This window comes from Gymnoscopelus braueri (assembly GCF_963280865.1).
Source record: "Gymnoscopelus braueri genome assembly, chromosome: 10".
Classification (NCBI taxonomy): Eukaryota; Metazoa; Chordata; class Actinopteri; order Myctophiformes; family Myctophidae; genus Gymnoscopelus; species Gymnoscopelus braueri.
The window spans coordinates 46505835-46516710 of record NC_137611.1 but is presented as its reverse complement, the minus strand read 5'-3'; the positions used below and the strand labels follow the sequence as shown (position 1 = coordinate 46516710).

Here is a 10876-nt window from a genome sequence, read left to right as displayed (position 1 = left end):
TAATGTTATTTAGATAGCATGTTGTTTAGACAGATAGCTTCATCATTTACCGGGTATGCTATAGTTTGAAATGTCCAGAATGTTATTGAGATAGCATGTTGTTTAGATAGATTAAATAGGTTCATTGTTTACCTGGTATCCTGGTTTCTCTGAAGTCTTTGTTTGTCCTGGCACTATATTCATGTGATTATTTTATTTACCTTGTGTATTGAGTTCAATAAACATAGATTGTACATTTTTATTTCCTCACTGTATTCTGACCACCATCATTGTCTCTGTCAGAATAATGTTGACCTCAGTAACAGAAGAGATGGATATTTTATTATTCATTTGTTGTGAGCTGTTGAAGGTAGAAATACTGTATATCTCATATATGTTCATAAATGTCAATAAAAATAAGATAATAATAATTTCATGATATCCTGCAGTGGTTACTGGTCATGGAACAATGACAATCTTAGCATACAGTATATCAATAATACTGATACTGATAACAATAACAATGTTGTTGTTGTTGTTGTTGGTACCAATTTATCAGTATATAAATATCAGATTAGTGCTACATTAGTAGGATATACAGTAGAACAAGGGTTTGCAAACTTTTCAGGACGTGACCCCCCAAAATAATCATATTTGAACTGGGGACCCCCCACCCTGAAAAGCACTTGGAGTTGTAGGCATTACATTTAGTTTGACTCGGTTCCACTGATAAATATTGTGTAAATACACAAACTTACAAGCTCACAAGGCCTCACACTTTGAGCTGTTGTGAGCTTGTAGATCGGCTATTTTCAAAATGTTTGCCTCTTTTTTATGTAATATTTGACAATTTGGTATTAAAAAGGTCTTAAAAGTCATTGAATTGTCACTTTAGAAATGTGTATTGAGTGAGAAAATAATGTTGCACATTAAGCTAATGATCTGGGGACCCCCCAAAATAATTTGGGGACCCAACCCTCAGTTTGGGAACCACACTGGGGGTTGTCACTTGCTCATTGAGCCCAAGTGTTTATCGTACACGCACACACGCACACACACCCACACACACACACACACACACACACACACACACACACACACACACACACACACACACACACACACACACACACACACACACACACACACACACACACACACACACACACACACACATACACACACAGCAGAATGGACGAATGGACGATAGACTAAATATCAAAATCAAAAAGAGAGCATTGAAATTGTATAACCACCTAAAGGAAAGTGAAGCAGACACACTCCACAAAAGGGCCCTCACATACAGTGTAGTACCCTGGAAAGATGTCCCCTCGGCCAGTTAGCTCTGGGACTCTGTGCACAAACACAAGCACAACCACCAGACAGAAAACAAGCGGGTCTACACAAAATCATAAGAAAACAAAAAGAAAGCTATCTTATACACTGGAAAAGATCTACCCAAAACCAGCTAAATGGAATGCTATTTAGCTCTAAACAGAGCATACACAGTAGCAGAATACGTGAGCACTGTAACTGATCCAAAACTAAGGAAAACATTGACTAGAATCTAGACTCTATGTTCACTGAGTCTGTATCTAGTCACTAGATACAGACTCAGTGAACACAGTCCTGCTATCGAGAAAGGCCGCCATAGGCAGACCTGGCTCCCAAGAGAAGACAGACTGTGCGCCCTCTGCACACAAAACGAGGTAGAACTTATAGCTACACTTCCTAACCACTTGGCCACACTGTACCAACTACCAAGACATCAGAGACACATACAGTACTTCCCACGGATCACCCAAGGAGAGTTTGAAAACATGACTAATGACAACAACAAAAAAACATATCTGTTCGGTGAAGTACAACAATGTGCAAACACAGCAGCAACATTTGTGAGCTGTTGTGACAGGAGAAGGATGTCTAATGGAATACAATCACCTTAAGGACTACAAATTAGTGTGTGTATCCTTGCACTGTTTACATCAAATGACCTCGGTACATAGAAATACCGTTCAAATAAACAGAGCAACTGACTTTATTATAATTACATTTTAATAAATTGCTGCTACTTGTCGCAGGTTTTATACCAAGTGAATGCAAAACATCGAAATACCGCTGTCAACTTTCAAACGTTTATACCAAGCTAACCTCTCCTATATGGATGTACAACTATTTCTGAGAGAAAATGCAACATGTTTATGGTTTAAGACTGCTCTGTTTAAACTTTTATTTTCAATATTTTTTTGTACATACATTGTTTTGTTTTGCTCCCATTTTGCTTTGGCAATGTAAACGTATGTTTTCTCATGCCAATAAAGCTCCATTGAATTGAATTGAATTGAATTGAATTGAATTGAATTGAGAGAGGGTCCTCTCTACATTCACATACACGCCCCTTTGCTCCTGTGGGACCTGCTTTCTCTGTCTCTCAGGGCCATCTGTGATTGGCTGAGATGCTTATCGTTGATCAGCTTCACACCCACTCATCATTGGCTTGTTAGATTGACAAACCACTCCCCCGTGACCCCAATAAACAACCCTGTCTGTCCTGATTGGCCGGCTATCAGGAAGATCTCTGGACTAAATGGTGGGAAAGATGCGATTATGACTCCTCTCCTCTCAGTGTGTGTGTGTGTGTGTGTGTGTGTGTGTGTGTGTGTGTGTGTGTGTGTGTGTGTGTGTGTGTGTGTGTGTGTGTGTGTGAGTGTGAGTGTGTGTGTGTGTGTGTGTGCGTGTGTGAGATGCTGGTACATCTTCAGTTCCCAGCGTCTTCTCACAACGAAAACAAAACAAATCACCATGCAGGCTACCTGTCAATAACAACCACACTACTCTCCTGATCATAGCTGGTTGCCCCGAAAATACAACTACCTGCTTCTGGTCTTCCGGCCTCCGACGAGAGGTTGCTCGTCCAGAAACATGTCGTTGCTGTCGGGCAGGAACCTCCCTTTTCTCCATATTTTAACTTTTTGTGTTTTTTCGTACATTAAAGGGGTAGTTCACCCTTTTATTTCTTTTTTCTAGCGATTAGTCACCCCATGGAGACTTGAAATCATGGATATTTTTTCGTTTTTAATAATTTGATGACCAGCGGAGCGGTAGGCAGCGGTTCCGGTAGGAGACACAAAGTAGATTCTTTGTGTCTCCTACCCGAACCGCTGCCGCTCATCAAATTATTGGCTTAGAAATGCGACAAAAACAAGAAAATATACATGAATTCAAGTTTCCATGGGGTGACTAATCGATAGAAAAAAAGTCATTTTGGGGGTGAACTATCCCTTTAACGCCCTACTTGATCATACCACAGCGTCACACAAAAGCAGCACAAGTAGCAGATCCACAAGCTCGAAACGCAGCGCGAAGCGTCCTGCATGACACCACTATGGCAGCGGTGCCTCCGAACAGACTCAAGTCCCGCCACCAATAAGGTTGCCCAAAGGATGCTACACATTCTATAACTGAGGACCTGTCTACAAATGCATGGCTGGTGGCATCTTGGAAACTTTTTATAGACCTGTAAAAGCATCCAATTTGTTTCTATAATCATCAATCATTGAGGAGCCCCCGGAACCTCCTCAAGGACCCCTGGGGGTCCCCGGACCCCACTTTAAGAGACACTAGCTTCACACAATAAGTAAAATGAGTTCATATCTGGGCCTGGGGTTCGGCACGCACCTCAAATACATGCAGACTTGGGACCATGATCGTGACGATACAGATCTCATCGCCCCGTAGCGAAAATGCTATAATAAACAGCTTAAATGTGTGATAAAATCATCTCCATCGGTCCCTGTACATGTCAATGGTCGACATCTGGGTGCAATTTGATCGAGGACATAAACAAACTAGAAAAAGTGCTCCTCGGAGCACAGGTCTCCGCCAGGTCAGGTACGTTATTGTGGCCTCCTGGTGGCGCTATAATAGGCCAATGTGAAAAGGCTGCAATTTCTTCTTAGGCCTTTCACGGCAATCGGACACTGCATTCATGATTTGAGGCATTTTGTTCCAAAAATGTGTTTTGCCAAATTAGACCTGCTGGTGGCACTATAACAGGGCAATGTGAAAAGGGTGGCATTTCTTCCTCGGCCTAGTGGGAATGCGCTTGTGAAATTTCACGTAAATCGCAAGCTGCGTTCACGATTCGAGACATTTTTTTCAAAACTGACCAATCCTGCAAACTTTGGAAGCCAACCTTAGCTAATGAGGATGGAATCTGGAAAATCAGACAGATCCGGGTTGATCACATGATTATAGAGATACTGTGTACCGATTTGCATGACGCTTGGATGAAATCTGTAGGAGTAAATGTACAAAAAATGGGTTTTGCACAAATCGGCCTCCTGGTGGCACTATAACAGGCCCATGTGAAAAATTAGGGGCAGAGGTTCTGAATTGGCATTGAGGGAGTGTGTGTGCACAGTTTTGCAGCGACCGGGTCAACGGTGCCGGAGATTAGCTGGTAACGGACGGACAGGACACACGGACGGACGGACACACGGACGGACACACAGGGTGCAAAACATGCTCTCTCGCCATGCCTTTCGGCCTGGCGGAGACAATAACTTATGGATGGTTTAACATAAAACTGAACATAAAATACGTCAACAATTACACTGACACTGGCCTGAGATCTGCTAAATGCCTTATTTCTACCAAGTCAAAGGTCAACTCAGTACGTCAGCAGCATTCAAAGCCGTCCATTTCCAGCAGTATGTCATTGCCATGGGTCCAACCAGTGCTCCCATTCCCACACACCAGTTACCATTAAACTGGAGTCCCTCTGGTGAGTCTGGTCCTATGCATCAGTGTTATCCTTTTAATTAACAACACAATCAATCTGTCATAGCCTGCATAAATACCTTCCGTGTAAACACGCACGCACGCACACACACGCGCGTGCACGCGCACGCACACTCACACACACACACCAATCAGAAAGAGAACTGGACAAAACAGTGGGATCAAAATAAAACAATTTCAATTAGAATAAAGATTCAATAACTTAAATGCTCTGTCAGTCTGCCTGTCTGTCTGTCTGTTTGGTTTGTGTGTGTGTCTCTCTCTCTCTCTCTCTCTCTCTCTCTCTCTGTCTGTCTGTCTCTCTCTCTCTCTCTCTCTCTCTCTCTCTCTCTCTCTCTCTCTCTCTCTCTCTCTCTCTCTCTCTCTCTCTCTGTGTCCTCTCTCTCTGTGTCCTCTCTCTCTGTGTCCTCTCTCTATCTCTCTCTCTCTCTCTCTCTCTCTCTCTCTCTCTCTCTCTCTCTCTCTCTCTCTCTCTCTCACAGTCTCATTATATCATTATCTCAGTGGCCATCTCTCCATCTCGTCTCTGCTCCCAGAGGGATGAGCCACTGGGGACTCGTATGGCTCTAGAGAACAGAGGAGAGAAGAGGTTCACAGCCTGCTGTGGAGCCGTGGGGCTACTGTCACCACCAGTATTAACGAATTAGGATGGCATTTGTTCCTCAACGTAGTGAGAATGTGCGTGCAATTTTTCACCGCAATCAGACGCTGCGTTCATGATTTGCGGAATTCTGTTAAAAACGGGCCACTCCTGCAAACTTTAGATGTCAATCTTAGCCAATCAGGATGGAATATGAAAAATCGTTTCGTTTAATGACTATAGAGATACTGTGTACCGATTTGCGTGATGTTTGGACAAAATCTGTAGGAGTACTGTCAAATGTTTTTCTCAAAAAATCGGCCTACTGATGGCGCTATAACAAGTCGATCTGAAAAATTGGGGGCAGAGGTTCTGCTCTGGCATCCAGGGAGTGTGTGTGCACAGTTTCGCTGCGAACGGCCCAACGGTGCCGGAGATTAGCTGGTCAAAGACAGACACACGGACACGCATGCACACACACACACACACACACACACACACTCACGGACGGACGGACGTACAGGGTGCAAAACATGTCTCGGCCATGCCTTTCCGCTGTGCGGAGACAAAAAAATCCCTTTATTTTTTAACCAAATGGGTTCCCAGATTGACACTATACTAACTGTTCATGCAACTCTGAGAGTGTACAAATGTATAACCAGATGGACCCATAAGGGTTACAGTTGTACACTCTCGTACAAATGGATTTATATCCACAGTTTTTTTTATCGTGTCAAAGGTCATGTCTCACCTAGACAAAGGATCTGACACAAATTTTTACCTGAAGGTTAAGATTCAATTTATCCCCTGAGCAAGCAGGCAGGCTCAATTAGCTCAATGGTAAAGTTATTCAGCACTTGCACAGGAAACCGGGTTCAAATCCGACGTAGAAGAGGAAAGTTACATAGTGCTGCTTAAACTTATAAAACAGAGCAACTATCTGAAAATACATTTTGTGTGCTGTTTCAAATAAATTACATTTGAAAAATTGCTACTGTATTTGTCTTTAAATGCTGTATACCAAGTGACTGCAAAAATCATGAAAAAAATCTGCTATTTGTTGTTCTTGCCTACATGTATACCTATTTAAATACACTTCTGTGGTTTTGTAACTTTCCTAAGTTGAAATGTGACACAGCTCTATTTACATGTTTCTTTATTCCCTTTTAATTGTACATACAGTACGTACATTTCTTAATTTTGACAATTTTTATTTCACATCTACTTTGGCAATGTAAACGTATGTTTTCTCATGCCAATAAAGCTCTTTTGTCTTTGAATTGAAGAGATAGAGAGAGAGAGAGAGAGAGAGAGAGAGAGTTAATGAGGAAGGAGGGGTAGTGTCAGGGGGTGTAGTTTGTTTGGCTGGGTCTGCGCGCACGCACGCACGCACGCACGCACGCACGCACGCACGCACGCACGCACGCACGCACGCACGCACGCACGCACGCACGCACGCACGCACGCACACCAATCAGAAAGAGAACTAGACAAAACAGTAGCAACCATGATGACTTGTCTCAGTTCTATTGGATCTCTTCTCCAGTCCCTCCCTCTGACATGGGAGGTGTGTGTGTGTGTGTGTGTGTGTGTGTGTGTGTGTGTGTGTGTGTGTGTGTGTGTGTGTGTGTGTGTGTGTGTGTGTGTGTGTGTGTGTGTGTGTGTGTGTGTGTGTGTGTGTGTGTGTGCCTGTGTCTCACAACGAATCGCGATGCGACACGTTGTGAGCGTATACTATAAGTATAAAATAGGGCTAACGTGGTTAATGTCTGTTATATAATGTAATAATTTATTTCTGCAAAGTAACTAGTAACTATAAGTTTTCAAATAATTGTAGTGGGGTAAAAGTACATTATTTGTCTCTGAGATGTAGTGGAGTAAAGTAAAAGTATAGACAATTGGAAATACTACCACTGCTTTTGGAACACTGTTTGTTTGACCAATCAGAGATAATTCCATATCAGAATGTGCATCCACTTTATTTGAGGCACCCCTTGACACTTGATACTTATCAAAGTAGCATTCCAGCACATATATTTAGCTCATTGTGAAGCAAAGAGAATATTGCATCACGCATTAACTATTTCCCCAACACTATTGACTCATATTTCAACAGGGTGAATTTACTAGACGCTGCCTCTTTAAACACACTCCTCCTGTCTCTTCCTATCCACACACACATGCACACGTACACACAGTCAGGAACAACCTCCCATGTCATGGGATTGCTTAGTTAGGATATGAAACCACGCTGAACTTTTGTTTTTTAGACATTCAGCTAAAATGGCGCAGCAAGAAGTTCAACTGGACGACGAAAAGTTCTGCTGTTCTATCTGTCTGGATCTACTGAAGGATCCAGTGAGTGTTTCCTGTGGACACAACTACTGCAGTAGGTGTATTGACAGATACTGGAATCAGCGTAATCAAAGGGGGAGATTCAGCTGTCCACAGTGCAGACAGACGTTCAACCCAAGACCTGATCTAAAGAAAAACATAATGTTGGCTGACATGATGGATTTACTTAAGAAGACAGCACTCCAAGTTGTTCCTCCTGAGCACTGCTATGCTGGACCTGGAGATGTGGCCTGTGATTTCTGCACTGGGAGAAAACTGAAAGCTGTGAACACGTGTCTTCAGTGTCTGGTCTCTTACTGTGACGCTCACCTCCAGCCTCACTATCAGTCTCCTGCCTTTAAGAATCACAAGCTGGTCAACGCATCCACCACGCTTCAGGAGAACATCTGCTCTCGTCACAACGAGGTGAGGAAGCTTTTCTGTCGCACTGATCAGCAGTGTATCTGTTATCTGTGCTGCATGGAAGAACACAAAGGTCACGATACGATCTCAGCTGCAGCAGAAAAGACTGAGAGACAGAAAGAGCTTGATACGAGTCAGCAGAACATCCAGCAGAGAATCCAGGAGAGAGAGAAAGACGTGAAGGTGCTTCACCAGGAGTTAAAGTCCATCAATCACTGTGCTGATAGAGCAGTGGAGGACAGCGACACTGTCTTTACTGAGCTCACCACTTCCATTAAGGGAAGACGATCTGGGATGAGAAAGCTGATCAGAGACCAGCAGAAACATGAAGTGAGTCGTGCTGAAGAACAGAGGAAGTGTGTGGAGCAGGAGGTTACTGAACTGAGGCGGGGACATGCTGAGCTGGAGCAGATCTCACACACAACAGATCACATCCATTTTCTGCACAGTTACACCTCCCCCTCAAGGATCAGTGAATCTACACACCCAGTTAGCAGCAATGTCCGTCCTCTGAGATATTTTGAAGATGTGACTGTGGCTGTGTCAAATATGAGGGACAAACTAGAGGAAATTTTTAAAGAGGATGGGACTGACGTCTCAGTGAATAGAGTGGATATATTACTGCCAACACCAGAACCCAAGTTCTTACAAAAAAACAAACCAGAGGACCTTCTTAAAATAAAACAAATAAAGAGGGTACTTGTAGTGACCCTTTTATTTGTAATTACATTGACAAATCCTATTAGGAGTAGTGTTCAGCACCAGTGGACACACAGGGAGGAGTTAGGGCCTGGCTGGCTTGAACCCAAGAGCAGAACTGAGTTCTTACAATATTTTTGTCCAATCACACTGGATCCAAACACAGCACATCAACGCCTGTCTCTGTCTGAAGGGAACACAAAAGCAACAGTGACTCTAGAACAACAATATCCTTATCATCCAGAGAGATTCACTCATTTTCCCCAGGTTCTGAGTAGAGAGGGTCTGACTGGACGCTGTTACTGGGAAGTAGAGTGGAGTGGATCCAGTATTGGTATAGCAGTCTCATATAAAGATATCAGCAGGGGGGATAGGATAAATGATGACAGTAGATTTGGACATAGTGATACATTTTGGTCTTTATTGTGTGAGAATGAAGAATGTTTTCTCAAAAACCCACACCCTACTAGGGTTTACACAGGTCGTGTATCGTCCAGAGTAGGAGTGTACCTGGATCACAGTGCAGGTATTCTGTCCTTCCACAATGTCTCTGACACCATGACTCTCCTCCACAGAGTCCAGACCACATTCACACAGACCCTCCATGCTGGATTTGCGTTACATTTTGATGGAGAAACTGCTGAGTTCTGTGACCTCACGTAGATCGAACTTTGAGTCTGTCTCTCATTACAATCATTTATTCATAAGTTTCTTTCTTTTCTCTCAAGATCAATATTATCAGAATTAAAAAAGGAATATGTTCTGTTGATGGAAATAAAATGACCAAATGATTTGTTTTGACTCAGAAACCAGTAATATTGTTCCTAACACTCAAATCATGTTTATTTTATTTGTCAATAGAGAAGATATATGTTAATCTGCTGTCTTACTTTTAGATAATGTATCTGTTTCACAATTTATTCTCCTCTAGTATTCATACAATTAATGTATTTTGTTTGTTTGGTATTCTATGTTAAACATTCAATGATTTTGATCTTCTTTTCTTCTGTTTTCATGTTTAATTATTCTCTGAATACATTTAAACTGAATTCACAGACATTTTGGAATAACATTTTTATTATATATTGAATTAAATGTAATACATAGTAAGCAATATGATACATACTATTATATGACTAAATGTTTGTGTATGACTGCATGTGTGTATTGTGTTTGTATTATTGTTGTTTTATGAGTGTATTTTAAGCTGATGCCTTTGACTGATTGATTGAATACTTTATTAACAGTTTGCAAAAAAGGCACGGTGACACAGATTTATGCAAAATAATGCTAAAAGGATAACCTTTCGTTTTTGTTATTTGTTTATTTTATACACTTATTTGTTTTAGCTCTTGCTCATCTGTTTAAGAAAGTAGGTAGCTGATATATTGCACTTTTACCTTAGTGCTAGGTATACTCTTAATTGCTTGTTTTAGAAGAGAATGCACATTTCTGGTGATTAGTAGTTTTCTTGCCTACCTATGTTGAATGCACTTATTGTAAGTCACTTTGGATAAATAAGAGAGAGAGAGAGAGAGAGAGGATGAATTTCAATGTATCTGGTCTTGCCCACTTGGGGGCGCCAATGCATGCAAACTTATATTTAAAAGAATCGTCTCACTGACTGCAAACAGTTAGAATGTAATTAAATACATCTTAAAATTATACATAATACCAAATCCTGTCTTTTCTGGAAAACAACAAAATGTTGGAGCTTGCACAAAACCAAATTGAGACCACTGAGCTACCACTGTGAACCTGTGATGTGACAAATCAATCTGATTTTAATTCTGACATAATTTAGCATTGGTGTGTTGGTGGTGATAGGAAGGAGGTAAGCAGCTGGTATGGTGGGTGCAATTAGTGAATCCATGCCTCTGCTACTGATGTCCCACATGTGGTCATTCATGTTTTACCTGATTGGATGAAATTGTTGTCACACCTGAAAACACATGTTCTATTTACAGAACTGGAGAACCTGTTATTGAACAAAAAACCTTTAAAAAAATTATAATTAAAGAAAATAAAGAAAATAAAGAAAAAAAGGTAAATAAGAAA

General features: G+C 41.6%; 1 protein-coding gene across 1 annotated transcript; it reads left to right on the top strand.

Moving 5' to 3' along the window:
* The first annotated feature begins 7557 nt into the window (after positions 1–7557).
* Positions 7558–10876, top strand: LOC308093101 (E3 ubiquitin/ISG15 ligase TRIM25-like). Its single transcript, XM_080439317.1, has one exon. It carries the CDS (start codon positions 7646–7648, stop codon positions 9479–9481), a length of 1836 nt encoding a protein of 611 aa, XP_080295443.1. The 5' UTR covers positions 7558–7645; the 3' UTR covers positions 9482–10876.

Bases quoted from the DNA above. Each gene is read 5' to 3' on its own strand.
- LOC308093101 (XM_080439317.1), top strand. From the start codon at position 7,646: ATGGCGCAGCAAGAAGTTCAACTGGACGACGAAAAGTTCTGCTGTTCT.